We start from the raw sequence: 22,056 nt of genomic DNA on the forward strand, positions 1-22,056 counted from the left end.
TCTTCTTTGGGCAGAGGTTGGAGAGAGCAGAGGGTACTCAAAGGCTAGATGAAGTCAGAAAGCCTTCCCAGAGGAAATGTGGTGGGGGAAGCTTGGAGGAGGAAGCTGTGGGCAGAAGGGTTTGCCCCACAGAGGAGCTGAGGGCTGGGGAGATTTGGGGTGAAAGATGAGGAGAGGATGGAAAAGGAAAGGATGGACATGGACAAGCGGGCAGAGAACAAAGCTTAGAGCCCTCGGCCTTCAGAAGCTGCCAAAGTGCCCGTGACTCAGCCACTCAGCCACCACGGAGCCAGCAGCGTGAGTCTCCAATTTAACTCCCGCCTGCCTGGAACGGAAACCCCACAGCCTCCATGCTAGACGTTGTGCCCAGAATCCAGAGCTGCGAGGCTGGGGGTGGTTGGTTCAGATCTCCCCCCATCCCCCAGCTCCACAACACACTGCTCTGTTCACCACTTGGGGTTACATGTAGGCTCCGTGGCCAATCACTGAATTTGGGGCAAGTGGAGAAAACAACAGCAGCTCCATAAAAATGTGCCTCCAGCATAGGGTCAGGCACATCTTCTAAATTTTGGTGACTTTTCTGTAGGGGGGAAAAATAAAAACCCTTGCAAAGCCGGAGGAAGGCAGGGGTCGTCAAGGATCTGGGATTGATCTCACGCTGGCCCCAAGCACTGAACCGTCTGTAAATTATTGTCTATCTTGCGTTCATTGTCGGGCTCAGAAATACATCCACCTCCCAGTCTCCAGCGGCCAGAAAATAATGGGGGTCTCTCACTACGGGGTGCGTGGGATGGGGAGGGAGAGACCAGGAAGAGAAAGAGCACTGAGACGCCCCTGATGCTCCCCAACACCTCCCAGAGCCAAAAGCTACGCTGGATTCCCGAGGGCAAAAGCTTTTGATGTCGAGGCACCCCCGCAGGCGCACGCGAAGTCCCGCAAAGGGGTGCAGAGCCCGCTCCTTCCTAACCGCGTGGGGGGCCCCGGCGCAAGGCGCTCGCTCCAAAGCCAGGCTCGGGGTGGGCGCGAATCCGCGGCGCGAGACGTGGTCCGGATCCCAGATTCCCGTCTGGAACGTCCAGCCAGTCGCTCGGACCTTCCCTTCGTGACAGGACAGCGCCCCACTCCGCCCGCCCCTCCAGGAAGCGCCCGCCTCGTTTCCCCACTTCCCTCCACACGCCCGCCCCCCTCGGCCGGAGGGAGGAGCCAGCCCGGCCCGGAGGACGAACAAGAGGAGGAGGAGGAGGAGGACAAGGAGGAGGAGGAGGAGGGCCGGACCCCGGCGGCCTGGAGCGCACGCGAGCTGGCCCTGGCCGTGCGGGCAGCGGCGCTCTGAGCCGCTCCCGAGAGCATCGCGCAGCGCCCGGCGATGCCCGGGTGGCCCCGAGAGCGGGCAACGGCCGCCACGCGGTGAGGGCGGGGGTGCGGTGCCCAAGGGATCCACGGTGAGTGAGGGCCCCCCCTGGGGCGAACCTGGGGCGGGCGGGGCCCGAGAGCTCAGCCAACTTGGAGCCGGGATGGGGAAGGGCGGGGTTCAGCTGGTGGCACCTGGCACCGGGACCGGGGTGGCAGGACTCCGGGTTCCGCCTTCGAGGATCGCGGTCCCCCGATCTCATGCCACCCGTGCGCACCCCGACTCCGGTTCCGACCCGGCCGCGTGGAGACGCGCTCCGGCTTCTCCAAGACCGCTGGGCTGGGGTGGGGTAGGGTGGGGAGAATGGGCAGGGTGCGCGCAGAGGATTGGGGGGATTCCACCTATTTTAGGGACCCTTTTTACTTTACCCCCCATTGTGGCTCTGGGCGCTGCTGCAGAGTTGAGATTGCCCTGGTTCCTGCAAGCGTGGACCCCCTCTCCAGGAGCCCCAGACCCTTAGTCCCCACCCTGCACCCTTGTTCCTAGTTGGAGATGCCCCTTCCTCCCTTGCTGGAGCTGGAGCGGAGCGGGGCAGCTTCCTAGAAGTCGAAGTGTGTGTTTGCAAACTAGTTTTTTTTTCTTTTCTTTTCTTCATTTCCCCGCAAAAGCTGTCTGGCACCTGTGCTTAAGGACTGAGGGTTTTTTTTGGGTGGGGGGAGAGGAAGAGCGAGCGATCTAGCCAGCCCCCTTTTGCCGTTCCCGGGTTGCGCGCAGATGGGCTTCTCTGCAAAGAATGGATCTTACTTCCCCCTTCCCGCCCGGGCTCACCCTCAGCTTGGGCCCGTCCCGCCCCACTCTCCTGCTTTGGGAAGGAAGGGGCTTCTACCTGGAGGCGCTGATTTATCCGAGGTTACCTGTGGATCTGGACCCCGGAGCTCTGAAATAGGGGGTGCATCTGGCTGCCTCTCCAGCCGCGCCCTCCCCCAGTCCTGTTATATATTGTGGGAAGTGACGAGGACCAGGGCTGGGAGAATGAGCTGAGCCACCTTTCTTAGCCCTACAGGCTTTGGGGGTACGAGCTGGGGGCAGAGGCGAGGAGGATTGGGGGGAGGCGTTTTCTGAGATCGAGAGCACGGCTGACTTCAGGGCGGTGAACCCGAGGGTTTTTGGGGAGAGCTGGGTTTGCGCGTCGGCGCCCCAGACTTCAGGCCCCATCTGTGAAATGGGCTAATTGTGGGCAGGAGGCTGATGCAACTGAGTGGTTTTATCGCCGACCCTGGCATGCTGCCCGGTGAGAGAGCGGGGTGCCTCAGGGTAACCCGGAGAGGGAGTGGTCACCGGATTAAGAAGGATTCCCCCCCCACCCTCAGCTACTTCCTGTCCCGCCTGCCTGGTCACCCCTTGGCCTTGGACTGCCTGGTCGGGGGCGGATTTTTCCATTTGCAAAATGAAGTAAACTGCAGAAGGGTCACAGTTTACACTGCTGCACACTGAACCGGGGCTGGGGGCTGGGTTTTCGGAGTGGGGTGCAATTCAAGAGGGCTAAATCTGGTTCCCAGGGACTGAGAGGCCTGGAGAATGAAGACTGGGGTGTCTGCAGGTGGGCAGTGAGTTGTGAAATACTTTGTACACTTCTATCATCTTTTTCAGTTTGCGTGTGTAAGTGTGTGTGAGAGAGACAGAGAGAGAGACAGAGAGACAGAGAATGAGAGAGACAGAGACAGAGAAACAGACAGAAAATGTGTTTTGCTTTTCTTTTGGGTCCACACAGTCAGCTCAGGGTCTTTCACGACAGTGTTTGGGGGCCCATGGGGTGCTATGGGATTGAGCCCGGGTCTTTGCCCATTGCTCAGCTGTTTCAGCAGCCATTTCTCCAACCCCTGTATGTTCCTGTAAAGAGGATAATGAGGGTCCCAGGGCTCCTGTGCCAGCCTCCCAGACCCATCAGTGTAGTTACCCGGACATGGCAGAGATGGCTGAGGACCTTCAGATTGCTCCTGGGAGTCCCCAGGCCAGCCTGCTCCTCTGTCCCCCACTCCTGCCCCAGAGAGAAGCCTCGAAATCCAATGTGGGACTTAAAGAGCATTCTAGGGGCAGCATTTGTTCATGAAGGAAGCTCAATAGCACTGGAATGCGCCGGGAGGGGTGGAGGGAGGGATGGATGGGTCTGGCGTGCTGAGAATGTTCTCATGTTCCTGAGTAGTACCTCCCTAGCTGGGGGTCCTATTTTCCTTCTCTCTCCCTCGGTCTTCCTTTTTTTCCCTTTGGGGAATGTGGCTCTAGAAAGGGGGACAGGATTTACCACCTTTCCTCTGCAAGAAGACTCTTTGAAAGCCAGGGGGTTGGTTCACCTCAAATCTTGGCAGGGGCAACTGTGAAGGCAAGGATCCAATCACATCTCACCCACTGTCCCCAAGGAAAATCACAAGCAGTTTGAAGGGGTGTCTCAGCTGCCAGCCCCAGGCATCTCCAGCCTCTGCTGTGGTTCCACTATCCTTGAGCACTGCTCCTTATGCTCATGTCTGGATGAGCTGCATTGGCCATTGGTCCCTCCCTCCCTGTCCCTCACCTTGTCTCTGCTGCCATCTTTTAATTTATTTATGTTATTTATTGTGTTGGGGCACACCCAGTGATCACTCCTGACAGTGCCCGGGGAACCATATAGGATGCCGAGGATTAAACCTGGGTCATTTGCTTTCAAGGCAAGCACTCTCCCTGCTGTGCTCAGGCCCTGCTGCCATCTTTGAGTCATGTGGGGGTCAGTTTGTCATTGGCCCCTTCCCAAAGAGTGTCTGCTTCTCACATGGAAGTAATAGCCACCATGTTTGAGGTTCTATCTTGCACTTAGTGAGGTGCTCAGAAAAGGGCAGGTGAACAGTGGGATGGTCTTGCCTCAAGGCTCCTGTCCACTGTATCTGTGGATAAGGTGGAGGCTGATCTCTGGAGGGCTCCATGCTGAGCACTGGGGGGCCTGGAGCAGGAGGCCATTTGCTTGTCTGGGGGAAATGGGGTGGGGTGCTTGTCTGGCCCTGAGTTGTGGACCTGGGAAGACTGCTATCATTAGCTGCCCATTTTGGACACAGAGGCCTTCTGGGGTCATTCCTTGTGGGCCAAATCTTTTCACTCTTGGCCATGTTTCTTCATCAAGCCAAGTCAGAGCCTTCTGGCTGCTTCTCCAAAGAGCTTGGAAACTGTAGGGGCCTGTGCACAGAGGTGCTCCTCCTCCACTGGCTACCTAGCCCCACTTCCTGGAGTAGTCCCTCAGTATGTCTGGGATACAGCTCTGAAGTGGTTGATTGGGTGGAGCGGAGATCTAATGACAATGAGACTGGGAAATAGCACAGGAAAGGAGATCACAGAGAGAATAGAGCAGGGAGAAGGCTGGTGAGTGTGGGGCCAGAGGTGGTGATACTGGAGCTAAGATGCTCCTCTCCTAGCACTGGGCTCTCTGGAGCTGCTGGCCTGCCTTCCTGATCTACACACTGCAAGAGCATAATTCCCAGGTAGGAGGAACCACAGGTACAAAGACCTTGAGGCTGGTACCTATTGCCATCCCAGACTATTTCCCTTAGTGATTCTTCCTTGTTGTGAACTGGTGTTTCAGGTCTGTTTGCTGGCAGTGCCCTCCCTTAGATATAGGAGCACATGTTTGGCTCCCAGCAGATGGCGCTGTCCCTCCTGGGGAGGGGGAAACATTCCTGGCCACACCCTGTGACTCCCCCACCCCAGGATGGGAGCATGTGTGGGAAAAGGGCACATGGACTGTGTAGCCCTAGACTAGCTTCCATTGACTGTGTGGCCCTAGACTAGCTTCCATGGCCTGGCTGAGACAGTGTTTTCTGGGACACAAAGGGGAGCTTACAACCACAGAAATGTCTGTTATGCTTTTTTATTTTTTGCTTTTTGGGTCATACCCAGCAATGATCAGGACTTACTCTTGGCTCTACACTTAGGAATTACTCCTGATGGTGCCCAGGGGCCCATTGAGGTGCCTGGCATCGAATCTGGGTCAGTTGTATGCAAGAAGTACCTTACCCACTGTACTATAGCTCCTGCCTTGCTTCTGCTTTTTGTTTCTATTTGTTCTTAAATGTTTGGGGGCCATACCTAGCAGTACTCAGGCGATTTACTCCTGGCTCTGCAACTCAGGGACTACCCCTGGCGGGGGTCAAATGACCCTATTGAGAGGGGTTGAACTCAAGTTGGCCATTTGCAAGGCCAGCGCCCTGTCTCTAGCAGTGCCGTTGGAAACAGAACTCCGCATTCCCAGCTATGGCAGAGTCTCACTTGGAGCATGGAGGTCCTTTCTGCCCCTGGAGCTTCGAGGCAGCTTCAGACTTGGCCCCTTCTCTGATGGCCCTTGTGTCTGATGGCGCCTGAGAACATCAGGCCTGTCAGAAAAGGGTCAGTCACTCCCCTAAGGCCTGTCTGAATGAATCACATCTGCCCCCATTGGACTTCCCAAAAGAAGGCCAAATTCTGGAGGGCTAGGGCTGGGGCTGAGATTTCTATTAGTCAGGTTGCACAATTGCTGTGTCTTGTTCTTTAATCTGTAACATGGGATGACAGTAATAGGTCCTTTCCCAAGCTGGTGGAAGGCTTGAGGTCCATATCTGATGTGGTCAGCACTATTTCCGGCTCAGACATAGTTTCCCAGAAGGATGGGGCTGAAATGTGGCCCCTGAAATCCTGTGCAGAAGGACTTGCTGAGGACTGCCACCCTGCTCCCAAGGCTGTAGACCTCTTGCTTGGGTGCTGAGATGGGAGATGGGGGTGCTTCTGCAGAATGGCCAGGTGGGCCCATAACAACCACCAAACCCTATGCAGCTGTGAAAAAGAGGGAAGAGCTCCCTTTGCAGAGGGAAATAAGAGACTCTGCCCAGCCCTGGTGGGTTTTTGGACACTGGATGCTCCTGTGGTTCTGCAGCTCCATCAGCCCAAAGATCCTGGGCAGCAGTAGGGCTGGAAATACAGAGCAGCTGAGAGCAGCCCTGGGAAGACCCAGGTGGGTTAGTGGATGCCATCTTGACTGGCGAGGAAACTGAGGCACAGAAGAAGGGGCATGTAGTTCAGGAGTGGAACTCTTGTCCCCTCTTAGCCCCTCTGTGAATGGAGCCAGGTGAGTGACCAGTCACTATCCCTATCCTTCCATCCTTCTAGAGGCCTGTTTGCCCACTCTGAGGTCCCCTAATGCCTTCTGCATCCCACTGGAAGGCCAAGAGCAGCTGGGACTTAGGAGCTGGGAGGTGACAGAGGGGATTGCACTCAGCCCCTGCATTCTTGGGGACAAGAAGGAGGCTGCTTTTCCCCACCTGCTGGTGCTAACTTAGGGGACGGCAGACCCAGGCCCCTTCAGAGACCTGGGGAGACCCCACTTCCTACGGATCAAAACTAGGGTCAGGTCAGGTGGAAAGAATGCCCTCCACTCTGTGATGTCTAACAGAAGCTGAGGGGTATTGGGGCCGATTCCTATCCAGCCCTCCCCTTGTCTGCATCTATGTCTGGCTTCATCCTGGCTGTCTCTGGGAGTGTCGCTGTGGTGAAGGGATTTGTGTCTGATGCCACCCTGTGTTGATGAGCCTGCCTGTTCTGGGGAGGCTGGATCATCACCTGGCAGGAACCCACAGAGTGGTGACCAGAGCCCAGGATGAGTGTGGGGCTGGGAGGTGATTCCATGCACTCTGAAGTGTATCGATTCAGCAGTTCAAAGAACTGAGGATTCTGAACTCTCGAATTTCCAAGACTGATTCTCACGTCCCACGAGGCTTCACTCCAAGAGGCGCTCCAAGACTCATGGCACATGGAGCCTCAGCTCTATGCACTAAGGATGGAGGCATTTCTGAAGCTTGAGATTTCAGTCACATGTGACCCCTTAAATCTACTCCAGGATCCACGAGTGCAGGAGAGAAGCCCCAGCAAGGCTGTGTGTTGAATGTTTGGCTGTAGTGAGGCCTTCTCTGCTCAGCCTGACTCCCAGGCAGACCTCACCCTGGTCACAGCTGTGTGACCAGTGAGAACAGAAGTCTCACCCCCAAAGACCCCAGCACCTCATTCCAGTCTCATCCCCCACCTTGACATTGAGCACAATGATATTTTGCTTTCTAGTGGATTCACACTTTCGCTCTCTTTCCTCCCCTCCCTAGCCCGGCAAGCCAGCAAGTTAGTCAGTTTTCCAAAGGGGTGATCCTGTCTCCCTAGGGGTCACTAGAACAATGAGGGCACCGTAGTAATCTCCCTGCCATTGGGATTCACATTGTTTGCTTTTTGATTGAGAAGGGCAGGATGTGTGTAATATATTTTCTGAGTGCAGTAGGCCAAAGAAATTTCCAAGTGTAGACTGTCACCATTTACTGTCTCTCCGGTAGGCATTTGGTGGGGAGTGGAGGGGTTCCATTTTCAGGACTACTAAAAAGGGTGACACTTTGGCATTTTTCAAGCGTCTTTTATTTAAACATGCATACTTGTTTTTGTTGGGTCTGGCCTTGCCCTGGGAGGCCAGACATTTATTTAGCCTTCATAAACATTGCCAAACATTTCTCTGAAGTGGTTGTACCAAAAATACACGTCCATTAGCAACTGGCGAGAGTTCTGGTTGCTCCCTGTCGCTGCTAGTTCTTGGTACGCCCGCCTTTTATTTGGAGCCTGAAGTGCTGCGTGATGTTTCTTTATTGCCTTTCGTTTCAACGTGCTAAGTGTAGAGAATGAAAATGCGGAGTGAAGATGTGGGGGAAAGCCTTCTTGGCCTGCACAGAACTGTGCAGGCGTGAAAGAGGATTGCTGTAAATCTGGGTGGTGAATGGCACAGATCAAGCCAGAAGAGTGGGAGCTTTTTGGGATGTCTGGACATTGTCCTGTGGAGTAGTAGATCCCAGAGTGAACCAGTACCTACAGTGTGTCAAGCATTTGATCATTTCAATGTGATAGACAGGACTGATGACTCATAGGAGTCCTATTAGCAGTGGCCCCAGAAAGCAAATCTTTCAGGCCTCAATTTGCTCATCAGGAGAATGGGGATGGGAATTAATTATACTGGCTTGGTGATATAGGGAAACTATAGAAGCCCCAAGTCCACAGTGCATTTGGCACAAGGCCTGGACAGCACGATGGCAGCTCTAGTTTTGTTATTTCTGTGCCAGCACTCCACTCCTTTCCCTTCCCATAATTAGGGTTGGGTGCGCTTGGAGCTCCTACAGAGGAAATGTCCAGAATTCCAGCACCCGACTCTATTTTCATGCACCTGAACATCGCCAGGTGTTGTCCTGGGGGCTCAAGGTTGGAGTGATACAACTTTAATTTTGAGGCGGAGGGTTTTGCCACACTCAATGACTCTCAGGTTATTCCTGGCTCTGTGCTCAAAAATCTCTACTGGCAGACTCGAGGGACCACATGGAATGCCGGGAATCTAATCCAGGTTTGTCATAGTCAGCCACATGCAAGGCAAATGCCATACCACTCTGCTATCTCTCTGGCCCATACAACCTTAATTTTATGTGTCAATTTGGCTGGTGTTGTTTGTATAAACACCAGCCTAAGGTTGCCATGTGGGTATTTTTTTTTTAATGTGGTTTATCTGTAAACCCATCCATTTTTAAAACTTTTCTTTCCTGGGGCTGGAGAGATAGGACAGTGGGTAGGGTGCTTGCCTTGTATGCATTTGTGCTGGTTCAATCCCTGGTACCCCATATGGTCCCCTGAGCCCTGCCAGGAGAGATCCCTGAGTGCAGAGCTAGGATTAAGCTCTAAGCACAGCTGGATGTAGCAAAAACAAAACAACAAAACCTAAAAAAATAAATAAACCTTCTCTTTTTCTGTGGCTGTGGAACTTGACAGCCATCTTTACTTGGTCACTGCATTCACACAGTTGCTTATCCGGCCCTGCACTTTGACTGTGTTGCTCACCTTTCCCCTGTGGTTGTGATCATGGGTCACATGAACTTGGCTGGCTGGGCTGCTCCTCTCCCTTTTGTGTTAGTTTGTTATGTGTGCTAGGAGTCACACACCACAATGACAATACTATGCCTGGAGTCAAACTCCTTTAGTTGTGGTGCTCAACAGGTAGCTGTTGTGCTCCCACAGTATTTGCCAGGAGTCACTCTCCTGATGGGGATGGTCATGTGTGTCTATAGTTGTGGGGCACACATGGGCTGCACACTCTGTGGCAAGTGCTGGGGATCCCAGACAGTAGAGCTACTGGGGTACTGACTTGACATAGGAGGGAGGCATCAGGGATCAAACTCATGGCCCCATGCTTGTAAGGCAGGTGCTTGTAGCCAATGCCTCTCTCTGAGGCCCCTCATGCACATCTGTGGTGACAGTGAGTGAAAAAGCTCACACATATGGTTGTACTGTTCATCGGGGTCACACATTTTTAGTGTGGTCCCCCCAGGACTTCATGTGATGGAATACTTGCATGTGAGGCTCGTGGTCTCCTACTTTCAAGGCAGGGACTCATTGAGCCATCTTAGCATCTTGTGGGGACAGAAGGACCCAATCAGGAGGCCAGAACGATATTGGGTAAGGCACCAATCAGAGTTCTGCCGTCAGCACTCTAAACCCCTTACCGGAGTGATCCCTGAGCACCCAGTTAGTACTATTTGGTTTGTTTGGGGGGGACTGTGCTCACTGGTGCTAAGAGTGACTGCTGGCTATGTGCTTGCTGGGGGCTAAGGGTGACTCCTGACTGTGATCTGGACCAAACCTAGGTTCCTGCATGCAGAACAGGTGCTTTGACCATTTGAGCTAACTTGCTGCCTTAGTCAGTGCACTTCAAGAAATACTTTGGGGGGCACACCTGGGGATGTTCAGGGGCTACTCCTGACTCTACTCGGTTATTACTCCTGGTAGTACTCAAGGGACCATATGGGATACTAGGAATGGAATACAGGTTAACCACAGGCAAGGCAATAGTACCCACTGTACTATTTTTCTGACCCCTAGTCATTTCACTTTTTTGTTGTTGTTTTTGGGCCATTCCCAGCTTGCTCAGGGGTTACTCTTGGCTCCATACTCAGAAATCACCCCTGGCGGTACTTAGGGACCTTTTGGGATGCTAGGAAATTAAACCCGGGTGGGCTGTGTGCAGATCAAGCACCTTATTGCCACTAATCATTGCACTTTTTTTTTTTTTTTTTGGTTTTTGGGCCACACCCAGTGACACTCAGGGGTTACTCCTGGCTATGCGCTCAGAAGTTGCTCCTGGCTTGGGGGACCATATGGGACGCCGGGGGATCGAACCTTGGTCCGTCCTAGGCTAGCACAGGCAAGGCAGGCACCTTACCTCTAGCGCCACCGCCCGGCCCCAATCATTGCACTTTTATTAAAGCTGTTTATCCTTCGTATGTGGGTAAGACTCACCTAATCATTGCAAGACTGTTTTTGAGGGGCCAGAGCAGTGGCGTAAGGGATAAGGTATCTGCCTTGCCCTGGCTAGCCTAGGACAGATCACGGTTCAATCCCCAGGCATGCCATATGGACCCCCACGCCAGGAGCGATTTCTGAGCTCACAGCCTGGAGTAACCTCTGAGAGTTACTGTGTTTGGCACAAAAGCCAAAAAAAAAAGAAAAAAAGAGAGACATTTTTTTAATGTGGGATGCCAGGGAATCAAACATCAGACCTCATGCATGTGAAGCTAGTACCATACCACTGAACTACATGTCTGTCTTTCCTTCAAGGTCTTAAAAACAAAGACTTAAGTTTTCTCCAAGGAGACAAGATTTTGTTTCATGACCACACATACAAACATTGCCTGGTTTCCAGCCTGCCTAGCCTGGATGGAAATTTCAAACTCAAGACCACAAAAGCTAGTCTTATTTTGTCTTTTCTCCACTGCCTGCTTCATTGTAGGTGTGCTAACTGCTAACAGGTGTGTGCACTATCCTGGCTGTGAGGTCTGCACATCTTTAGCGGTGGTGCACACTGAGATTGCACACTTAGGTTGTGATGCTCACAGGCTTTTAGTTCCAAGGCTCATCAAGTGCTTGCCAGGGCTTGTACTTATAGCCAAGTTGCACAAACATCTTTTTAGTGATGCTCTCTGGAGTCATACCCTTTGTCATGATGCATACACACACTTGGCTGTAGGGTGCTGGAAACTGCTTGTTTCCAAAGTGCTGGGGGTCTTGTCTCAGAGAACAGAGCTGCCTGGATTGCACCTAGTGCATGGAGTGGCACTAGGAATTGAGTTTATTTGCAAGGCCGGTGTTCTAAACTACTGAGCTATTCCTTCGAGCTCTGCAATATCAACTCATACCTGAATTTCAGTCTTGGTCTCGACCTTGATTTCAGACTTGTCAGTGCCTCCCTCTACCTCCACCCCCAGTCACCTGATTTCTGAAAATAAGTCTTTATCTAACCAGAAAGGTAGTTCTAAGTTTAAGGAGCTTGCCTCACACCTGGCTGGCCTTGGTTCAATCCCCAGCACCATATATACAGATATATGGTGCATGTATGCATACATATTATGTAGTTATGTATTATATATCATTCATGAGAGGTAGTATAGTCAGAGTGGTAGTATAGCAGATAGCATTCTTGATTTGCAAGCAGCTGACTTGAGTTCAATATCTGGTACCCATATGGTTCCCTGAGCCCCATTAAGAGTGATCCTTAAGCACTGTGAGTGTGGCATCCCCTCCAAAAAAAGAAACAAGACAGTCAGTGCAAAGGCCCTGAGGCAGGAGAAAACGTAGATTAGTGTTTGCAGAGCAGAGAGGCTGAGGCAGGGTGCTGTGGAGGAGGCTCAATTCAGATGGGGTCCTGCAGTCTTAGAGGGGATTGGGTTTCTGTGACTTGGCAGGGGGAGCCACTGAGAGGTAGAGGCATGGTAGCATCTGTATTGTGTGGATACATAGTTCCTGTAGCCTGGGTCAGGGACACAATGAGATCTCTCAGAGCCAGGCACAGCATGGCAGAGAGGAGATGGAGGGATTTGGGGGTGGGGGTCAGCCAAAGTGGCAGGACCTGGCAGGTGAAGGAAAGAGAAAAATCAAGCATGATGGGTTTCTGGGTCAAGTTCGAATATTCCAGAACTGTGGTTCTGCCGGCCTCCAAATCCTGTTCTATACGAAGGGCAAGATGTCTTACAAACGGCGGTCTTACAAACAACCCCCTTGGGTTGAAACCTCTGTCTTTTCTCATTGCTGTTGTCCTGAGATGTTCAAGGGATATCATTTGAATGAATGCACTAATGGTGAACCGATGATTGAATGAATGGGAATCCCGAGCTCTCTCCTCTTGGCCTCATGAAGCGCCTCTATAAAATGGACTATTCATAGCTCCGCCTTCCATCTCATTTCTTGAGGGTCTAATCACCCCCAAAAGCCCACATGTGCCAAGAGTCAGGACCGTGCATGAGTATGCTCTGACTCCCCGCGCCCCCTCGCCCACCCCAAACCCCAAATTACCTGTGGGGCGTGTGCCTGTGCAGATGCCGGCAGGCCCAGTCTCCCTTAATGACACCTTGCCCAGGGAGGGGGCCGCCCCTCCGGAGCTGTGGTTACTTTTTCCATTGCGTCAGGCCTTGGGGTCCAGCGCTCTTGCTGGCCTGCCTGCCGCCTGGCTGGCTGGCAGAGGGGCCCGCTGTAACGCTGCCTCCACAGCTCCGGACATCATGTGCTCCCCTTTCCGGAGATCCAGAGGCTTCCAGCCAGAGGGTGAGTTAGGGGATGAAAGAGACCTGTCCCTGGAGGGGAGGGAAGAGCTCACCCCCTGGACCATTTGGGGGGATTCATAGAGAGGTGCAGGAGTGGAATCCAGCCTGACCTTCCCCTGTGACCACGCCCTCTGCCAGGCACCAGTCCAGACACCAGCACCCCAGTAGTGATGAAGGTGCTCCTACAAGAATGGGGCAGAAGTGATCCCTGGTGGTCCCATGAGCGCCCTGCCTGTCTGTGCGCATGTGCCTGTGATGATGTGCCATTGAGTACGTGCACGCGGGAGGTGCGGGCCTGGGCGGGTGGGGTTCAGAGACCCGGATGAGACCCACATGAGACCCCTCGAATGAGACCCGCCATTGATGGGGCCGCAGGTGGCTTCCAGCCTGCCAGACTGGAGCCCTGCGCCCACGAGTTGGTGAGGAGGAGGAAAAGCTGGATCGCATCCCGGCAGCGGTGAACCCACAGGAATTGGTGACCAGGGGGTGCGCCTGGGGCTCATCATAGACTACCATTAATGTGGTCAGCGGGCCAGAGAGATATAGGTCAGGGGTTAAGGCGCTGGCCTTGTACGTGGTTGACATGATCGGGTTTGAGTTCTGACACCTATATGATCCCCTTAGCCCTGCTAGTATAGAGCCAAGAGTAAGCTCTGAACACCACTGGATGTGGCTCAAAATGTTGAGAGCAAGAAAAGAAATCTGACAGTGTCTGGGGCTTTCCTGTCTGCTTTTTGTTTGTTTGTTTGTTTGTTTTGGGGGGTCACACCCGGCCACGCTCAAGGGTTACTCCTGACTCTATGCTCAGAAATCGTTCCTGGCAGGCTCGGGACCATATGGGATGCCGGGATTTGAACCACTGTCCTCCTGCATGCAAGGCAAACACACTACCTCCATGCTATCTCTCCTGCCCTCTTTCCTGTCTGCTTTCACCCACTCAGTCTCCCTCAGGAGTCCCTGTGTTCTGGGTCCTAGCATGCACAGGCTTTCTTCATCATGGGAGTTGGGGGCTCCAGGTTTACCCCCTTCACCCTGTCACTGTGGGGACCCAGACTTGGGAACTTTGCTCTCTTAATCCTTAGTTTTATGGACAGTTGTGCACTTGAGCAGATGTTCTTGGGCATCCCTCTGTCCCCCGCCCTGCTCCCTTCCCTCGCCAAGCCCCTCCGCAGGGCCCCCAGCGCATACAGCGCTCATCAATGCCGCCTCTGTGATGGGAACTAATTTCCACAGAACAAGAATAAACCCTGCAGGCAAATTGCAGTGCTGCATGGTGCCCTGGGCTGGTATGATTATAATGAGGTGCCAGGGACAGACGGGTGTGGGGAGCCGCTGGAGTTGGGCCTCTGTCACCATCCCTGTGAGGACTGCGTGCTCCGAGCCCATACTTTGTCAAGGCCTCCTGCGGAGGGGGACAGGACTGCCCAGCCACATTCTCAGGGAGCTGTTGGGGAGCAGGGTCAGAGGGAAGAGGTATGGCATTCCTGGCATTGCCACGGTCACTGTGTCCTCTGGTGCCAATGTCCTCCTGGTTGGTTTCTCTGTGGCATCTTCTTAGCCAGAAAACCCCTTAACCCCACGCAGACCAGCTGAGTTTATATGCACCATGGTTCAGATCATATTCCTGTTCTACTTTAGACCCTTGAGAACAGCTCTTGTTCTCCATACAGAACCCCACTTCCTGTGGGAGCCTTCAGTGCCTGTGGGGCCTGACTGCTATCTCCCCACACCACCAGTCCCCGAGTAGTCCATGCTCTGGAGAAGGAGGCTCCGTCCCATCCCACTGTAGCCCTGCAGGAACAGCTGCTCAAGGGTAAATAACAGAGCTGCCTCCCTTTATGTAGCCTTTGGGAAATTTAGCAGTTGTGACCGGGAAGGATGGATTTGGACCAGAGATGCCCCATAGGTGATGTGCTCAGCTCTGGATAGGGCTCAATAGCACGGAATGTTGGCCTCATGTTTAGAAAGGGGTTTTTCTTCCACTTCCCTTGGTTGGAGTAGTGCAGGGCCAGCAGGCAGTCACCAACCCTGCAGGGACTGGGCAGCATATCAAGGAGCTGGAGCCTGGACTTTTAGGGGTTTATTTTTTTTGTTTTGGCTTTTTGGGTCACACCCGGCAGTGCTCAGGGGTTACTCCTGGCTCTACGCCCAGAAATCACTCCTGGCAGGGTCAGGGGACCATATGGGATGCCGGGATTCGAACCACCGTCCTTCAGCATGCAAGGCAAACACCCTACCTCCATGCTATCTCTTTGGCCCCACTTTTAGGGTTTTTGGGGGGTGGACACGTACACACGTTGATAGGCCTGTGTTAAATTCCCTGTGTCATGCAAGTCCTGAGGGACCACATGATGATGCTTCTTGGGCAAATGAAGAAAATGAGGCTCTTCCACAGGGCCTGTGACAGGCAGCCCAGGGGTTGCACTGCCCTTTACATAGGTTTGTCCACATTTGCTCCAAATGAGCACCTTGACGTTGGAGGGAAGACAAAAATGCTGAGAAAAGAAGCAAGTACCAGTGATTAGCCTTATGAGGGGAAGGTCCTGTGTCCATGTACAGAATTCTGAGACAGTCCAGGGCTTATCAGGACCGCATCAGGCAGGATATGAGCCCTTTGGAGGGCTCGCTTGTGGGGTATAAGGGCTCATCATGGGGTCCCAGGACTTCCTGCTCAGACCTGAGCATTATTTAGCAAATTGTTGAAAGACTAAAAGTAATTCAAAGGGCTAGAGTCCCTGCATTGCAAGTGGGAAATCTAGGTTCAGTCCCTAGCACTGAGTCTGGAATATCCCCTTACTATCCCTGGGTATGCTGGGTTGTCCGTTCTGAATTGTCCCATCACTGAATTGTCCATCACGGATTCACACGCTCCTTTTTTTTTTTTTTTTTTTTTAATTTGGTTTTGGATCACACGTGGAAATGCTCAGGGCTTAGCTTACTCCTGGCAATGTTCGGAAGACCATATGGGATCTTGGAAACTGAACCTCGGTTTATAGCATGCAAGGCACACACCTACCTTCTGTGCCATCTCTCTGGCCCCCACTCCTTTTTTCTTTCAAAGATATTGCTTGCCTTTAATGTGTGTGTGTCTGCGAAGCTGCGTCCACTGTGGATTTTTTTTTTTTGTCGTTGTTGTTTGTTTGTGGGTCACACCTGGCAGTGCTCAGGACTTACTCCTGGCTCTGTGCTCAGAAATTGCTCCCGGCAGGCTCAGGAGACCATATAGGATGCCAGGATTCAAACCACCATCCTTCCTGAATTGGCTGTTTGCAAGGCAAATGCCCTACCTCTGTGCTATCTCTCCGGTGCATCACTGTGCTTTCTTTCTTTCTTTCTTTCTTTCTTTCTTTCTTTCTTTCTTTCTTTCTTTCTTTCTTTCTTTCTTTCTTTCTTTCTTTCTTTCTTTCTTTCTTTCTTTCTTTTTTCTTTCTTTCTTTCTTTCTTTCTTTCTTCTTTCTTTTCTTTCTTTTCTTCTTTTCTTTCTTTCTTTCTTTCTTTCTTTCTTCTTTCTCTCTCTCTTCTCCTCTCTCTCTCTCTCTCTTTCTTTCTTTCTTTCTTTCTTTCTTTCTTTCTTCTTTCTTTCTTTCTTCTTCTTTTCTCTTTCTTTCTTTCTTTCTTCTTTCTTTCTTTCTTTCTCTCTTTCTCTTCTTCTTTCTTTCTTTCTTTCTTTCTTTTTCTCTTTCTTTCTTTTCTTTCTTTCTTTCTTTCTTTCTTTCTTTCTCTTTCTTTCTTTTCTTTCTTTCTTTCTTTCTTTCTTTCTTTCTTTCTCTCATCTTTCTTTCTTTTTCTTTTCTTTCTTTCTTCTTTCTTTTCTCTTTCTTTCTTTCTTTCTTTCTTTCTTTCTTTCTTTTCTTTCTTTCTTTCTTTCTTTCTTTCTTTCTTTCTTTCTTTCTTTCTTTCTCTCTCTTTCTTTCTTTCTTTCTTTCTCTCTCTCTCTCTCTCTCTCTTTCTTTCTTTCTTTCTTTCTTTCTTTCTTTTTTTCTTTCTTTCTTCCCCTTCCTTCCTTCCTTCCTTCCTTCCTTCCTTCCTTCCTTCCTTCCTTCCTTCCTTCCTTCCTTCCTTCCTTCCTTCCTTCCTTCCTTCCTTCCTTCCTTCCTTCCTTCCTTCCTTCCTTCCTTCCTTCTTTCTTTTGGTTTTTGGGTATTACCCGGCTGTGCTCAGGGGTTTCTCCTGGCTCTGCACTCAGAAATCACTCCTGGCAGGCTCGGGGAATCATATGGGATGCTGGGATTCGAACCACCATCCTTCTACAGGCAAGGCATACTCCCTACCTCCGTGCCATCTCTCCGGCCCCTGTGGTTTGTTTCTGATCTGACCTGTGCATGCCCATGGGTCATTGTGTCCTATGCAGAGGCTACCTTGAGAGGCAGGTTCAACTCATCCTCTAAGACTGCTCACTTTTGCATTACCTACATTTTCCTTACTCCAAGCCTTGGCCTATTTGTTACCCCAGCAACACCCACACTCTACTTTCTTTCCATCCCTCAGTGCACTGACAAACTCAGGTAGAGATACCTCCCTAGGGTGTCTGTCTGCCCTCTGACCCTGAACTCCTACCCCCCCCTCCAGACTGTCAGGAGCTGCTGCCGCCCTCCATGGCCTACGTCCCGGGTGGGGGTGCCCCCGCAGCAGGGGCAGCCCCCACGGGCTCTCAGTATTGCGTGTGCAAGGTGGAGCTGTCTGTGAGTGGCCAGAACCTGCTGGACAGAGATGTTACCTCCAAGTCTGACCCCTTCTGTGTCCTTTTCATTGAAAATGACAGCAGGTGGATGGAGGTAAGCCTTTTTCCTGTGCATCTGCGGGGAGGTTAGGTGGGGAGCCCTGTGAGGTTCCAGGGGTTCCTGCTCAGACATGAACATTATTTCAGAAATTGTTGGAGCATTATTATAAAATTGTTGGGAGTAGCTCAGAGGGTTGGAGCCCCTGCTTTGTAAGCAGGTGATCTGGAGTCCACTGAGCACTGCTGAAAGAGACACTTAAACACTAAGTCTGGAGTAGCCCCTAAACACCTTCAGTCAGACCCCAAAGCAAAATAAAAAAGTAAAAAAATTTTGAAGACAAGTATAGTAGGGAGGGCATTTGACTTGCATCTGGCTGACCTAGGTTCAATCCTTGGCACCCTGTATGGTCTCCCTGATCTATCAGGATCCATCTGTGATCCTGAGTGCAGAATCAGGAGTAAGTCCCTGGCAATGTTGGATGTGAACCAAACATAAACTTTGAAAAAGAGGAAAAAAGAAAAGTATTGTGGTTGGGGATATAGCTGAGAGCAGTAGAGCACTGCCTTGCATGTGTGTGAGACCCTGAGTTCCATCGCTGGCACCGCACCACACACAAGAGAGAGAGAGAGAGAGAGAGAGAGAGAGAGAGAGAGAGAGAGAGAGAGAGAGAGAGAGAGAGAGAGAGAGAAATTGTTATTCTTAATTAAAGTAGAAAGTTTACTTAAAATATGGCATTTTATTTGCATATAAATTATCATAATTCATAGATCTATGGGGTACCAGGGATCCAACCCAGTTTGGAAGGCAAATGCTTTCCCTGCTGTACTATCTCTGGCCCCTAGTATTGAAAACGATTAATTGATATAGCTCCATCCTTTGTGTATACAAAGTGCTTCCCTCCATCATTTCCGTAATTTCCCCATTCATTCCTGAACAAATTGTCCCTGAGTGTCCAAGACAGAGCTCTGCCACTCCCCTCTATGGTCAAGTGCTGTCCTTCTCTGACCTTGTGTCCTCAGCTGTGATCTTCTCTCACTGCCCCACACCCCACCCTATCTGGAGCCCCAGAATTGGAGGCTTTAATAGTGCCCCAGTCGAGAACTCCTGAGCTGATTAGACTTAACCTGAGATTTGGGGCAAAACTTAGTCCAAGGAACAATAGAGGGACCCCACTTAAGACTTTCAGGCTTTAGTTTATTTTGTTTTGGTGGCATGCCTGGCATTGTTCAGGGATCACTCCTAGCTCTACACTTTGGAATCACTCCTGATGGAGCCCCAGGGGACTATATGGGGTGCTATAAATCAAATCTGGGTTGGCTGCATGCAAGGCAAGTGCCCTACCTGCTGTACTGCCTTGCTTAGGCCCCAGGACTTTCAGGTTTTAAACTGCTTTGTCATATCCTCCATATGGGGCCAAGAATCACTGTGGTTAAAATGGAAAATCTAGGAGCCCAAACAGTTTGGGATTGGGGTCTGCACTGCAGACAGTGAAGCAAAACCAGCAGAGTCTACAAAGAAAGTGTCTGTTTATTGTAGTGACTTACCAGGGCACTGTGGTATTTATTATTTAAACTGTGGTATTTAGGCTTGTTTTATTTTGGGGGCATACCTGGCAGTACTCAGGGGTTACTCCTGGCTCTGTGCTCAGGAATCACTAGTGGACTTGAGACTATGAGGTGCTGTATCGAATGCCTTCACGGTTGCACTATTGCTCCAGCTCCGCAGCTGTGAGTTCTTCTGACCATGCTGAGACAGCACTGAGACAGGTCATCCATATTTGGGAGAGAGGCGCTGGGGCCAGAGAGGGTAGGATGGTCTCTTCAGCCTGTGAGGCCTAGGAAAAGCGGGAGCCCGGGTATGCCAGGAACATGCCCGTTCTCTGGGCCAGAACCACGCTGCTACCCCTTGAGAATGGTCTCGCTTGCACCCCAACTGTGCCCTGATCTCCACTCTCTGACGGCTTTTTTTCCCACCTGGGCTAGCCCCTGCTAAAAATAATCTGGGCTGGGACCATTCCTGCTGCTCCAGCCCTTGGAAGTGGACTGGTGGGAGGGAAAATCAACAGAGCCCGAGCCCCAAAATAGACTCACCCAGACTCCACGGGTGGGGCCCAAGTCAGCAGGCAGGTAGGTGGAGCTATTTTGCCAGTCTTCTCACCCCTTGCACCAGACCTCAGCCTGCTAGGAAAGGGGCTTGGAAGAAAAGGTTCTTCCCAAAGTTCCTCTTACATCAACGTACAGAAGTGGGGGCTGAGGCCCAGCTAGGTCAAGGGGCTGCTCACTCACCACCCCCTACGTAGACACCACTAACTCCTTCCCTGACATCAGAGTTCAGAGCTGGAGCTAGCAAGTGCCCTGCCTGCAGCTGTGAACTGGATGAGGCCTTACCGTATGAGCTCAGCGCTTCAGGGTTCTCCTCCGGGAATGGGGTGAGATGCTCAGACCACCTGGCCTAGAGCCTAAGGATCCCTGGACCCTCAGAGGACCTGCCCCACCCTGCAGCCTGACCAATGCCCCTGCCCTCCCATGCTACAGTATGACAGGACGGAAACTGCCATCAACAACCTCAACCCTGCATTCTCCAAGAAGTTCGTGGTCGACTACCACTTCGAGGAGGTGCAGAAGCTCAAGTTCGCTCTGTTCGACCAGGACAAGTCCAGCACGCAGCTAGATGAGCATGACTTCCTTGGCCAGTTCTCCTGCAGCCTAGGCACGGTGGGTCCCCTCCTGCCCTCAGAGGGAGGGAGCAGATTTCCCAGTATGCCCTCCCCAGTTCCCAGGCATCACACCCGTTTAGAGGGTTGCTCCTGAACCCTCTCCCCCATTTTCCCAGCTCACTTACTTTACTTATTTGGGAGGGGGGGTGCCACATCCTGCAGTGCTCAGCAGTTACTCCTTACTCTGCACTCAGGAGTCACTTCTGGTGGACTCAGGACTAAATGGGATGCCAGGGATCAAACCCAGGTTGGCTGCATGCAAGGCAAACACCCTACCCTCTGTGCTGATGTTCTGGCCCCCAGCTAACTCTTGAGGTGGCATCACCAGTGCAAAGGCACCGACAGCACAAAATGGGGTAGTGGCCTAGCGGGTGTGGGAGCACAGGTCCAGGAGGGAGGGGGCGGGAAGCAGAGTGGGATAGGGAAATGACTCAAAGAACTGTGTATTGAACATATTGGAGCCCTAGGCTCAATTCTCAGCACTGCATGGTTCTCTGAGCACTTTTGGGAGGACCAAGACAAAGAAGACCCAGAGCCACAGTGCCAGCTATTATGGTACTGTCTGGGTGCCAGCTATTATGGTACTGTCTGGGTGCTGGGGCACTGACTATTGGGCCTTGATCTTAGCTTTCTGTCTCAGTTTCCTGAGAACCGTCCAGCCAGCCATATTCAGGCTCTGTGTAGCCTCAAGGGATTTTCTTTTCCTCTCTGCATTTTTCTGCCCTGAGCCACCTGACAGGTTTCAGAGAGGCGTGGGGTTCACACTTGGAGCTGCAATACAGGTTTTAGGTGTCTTTATGGCATGGTTCCTTGGGCAGTCCCCTATCCTTGACTCAGTTTCTTCAAGTTGTGGATACTGATGACTGCTCTCTGCAGCCGAGTTGTGAGGAACAGAATGAAAAGTGCTTTCAGCAGATCCAAAAGATGCCTGAGGAACAAAGGCCCCCAATTGTGTGAGAAGTAGGGTATGGCCCTTGGGGTCTGCACCCTGCAAGGAGAGAAGCTCAAGGCAGGGAAACTACATGGGGGGCTGACCTTTAGGAAAGCCTGATTACCCGCCCTGGGAGTATAAGAGAGACCAGCTATGGTCTTCAGTGTCCAACTCAACCACCTCCCAGCCTCCCTCCTGATCTCCTGAGATACTGTTGATTAAACCCCCTCAAGTCAGAGGACAGGCACCACCAGTGTGGCAATGACCAGGGAATGGAGCAGGCAGAGGGTGGGGTGTGGGAGACCAAGCAGCCAGCATGGTGCACCCTAGCATTTGCCCCCTAAAAATGCAACCTGGTGGCTCCTAAAGGGGGCTAGGGCAGGGGTGGGGACACGGGAAGGCGGGTAGCTCCTGCTTTTTCTGGGCCTCACTGACCTCCAGTGGATGATCTCCCCATTGAAAGCAGAGACCTAAAAGTCAGGCTTTAAGCCTCTCTGTCAGAGCAGTGGAACTTACTGGCCTGGGAGGCACCCAGGGTCTCTTCTTTCTCTGAGTAGGAAATGATAGAAGCTCTGGATCACCAGGTGGTGGTGGTGGGGGCAGCCTGCAGGGGTGCTTGCCCAGCTGAGGTTCCTCCAGCTGGGCCTCCCAGTGCCAGACTCGGGGTGGGCAGGGAGCTGGGACTG

General features: G+C 52.1%; 1 protein-coding gene across 1 annotated transcript in view; it reads left to right on the forward strand.

Moving 5' to 3' along the window:
• Positions 1 to 1,269: 1,269 nt before the first annotated feature.
• Positions 1,270 to 22,056, forward strand: part of CPNE2 (copine 2) — a 47,183-nt gene continuing 26,396 nt past the window's right edge. The window contains exons 1-3 of the mRNA XM_049786130.1: positions 1,270 to 1,442; positions 17,572 to 17,777; positions 20,258 to 20,437. Coding sequence (XP_049642087.1) covers positions 17,598 to 17,777; positions 20,258 to 20,437 — 360 coding nt within the window. The 5' untranslated portion in view covers positions 1,270 to 1,442; positions 17,572 to 17,597. The remainder of the gene's footprint in view (positions 1,443 to 17,571; positions 17,778 to 20,257; positions 20,438 to 22,056) is intronic.

Source organism: Suncus etruscus, chromosome 14 (genome assembly GCF_024139225.1).
Source record: "Suncus etruscus isolate mSunEtr1 chromosome 14, mSunEtr1.pri.cur, whole genome shotgun sequence".
In the NCBI taxonomy this organism is placed as follows: Eukaryota; Metazoa; Chordata; class Mammalia; order Eulipotyphla; family Soricidae; genus Suncus; species Suncus etruscus.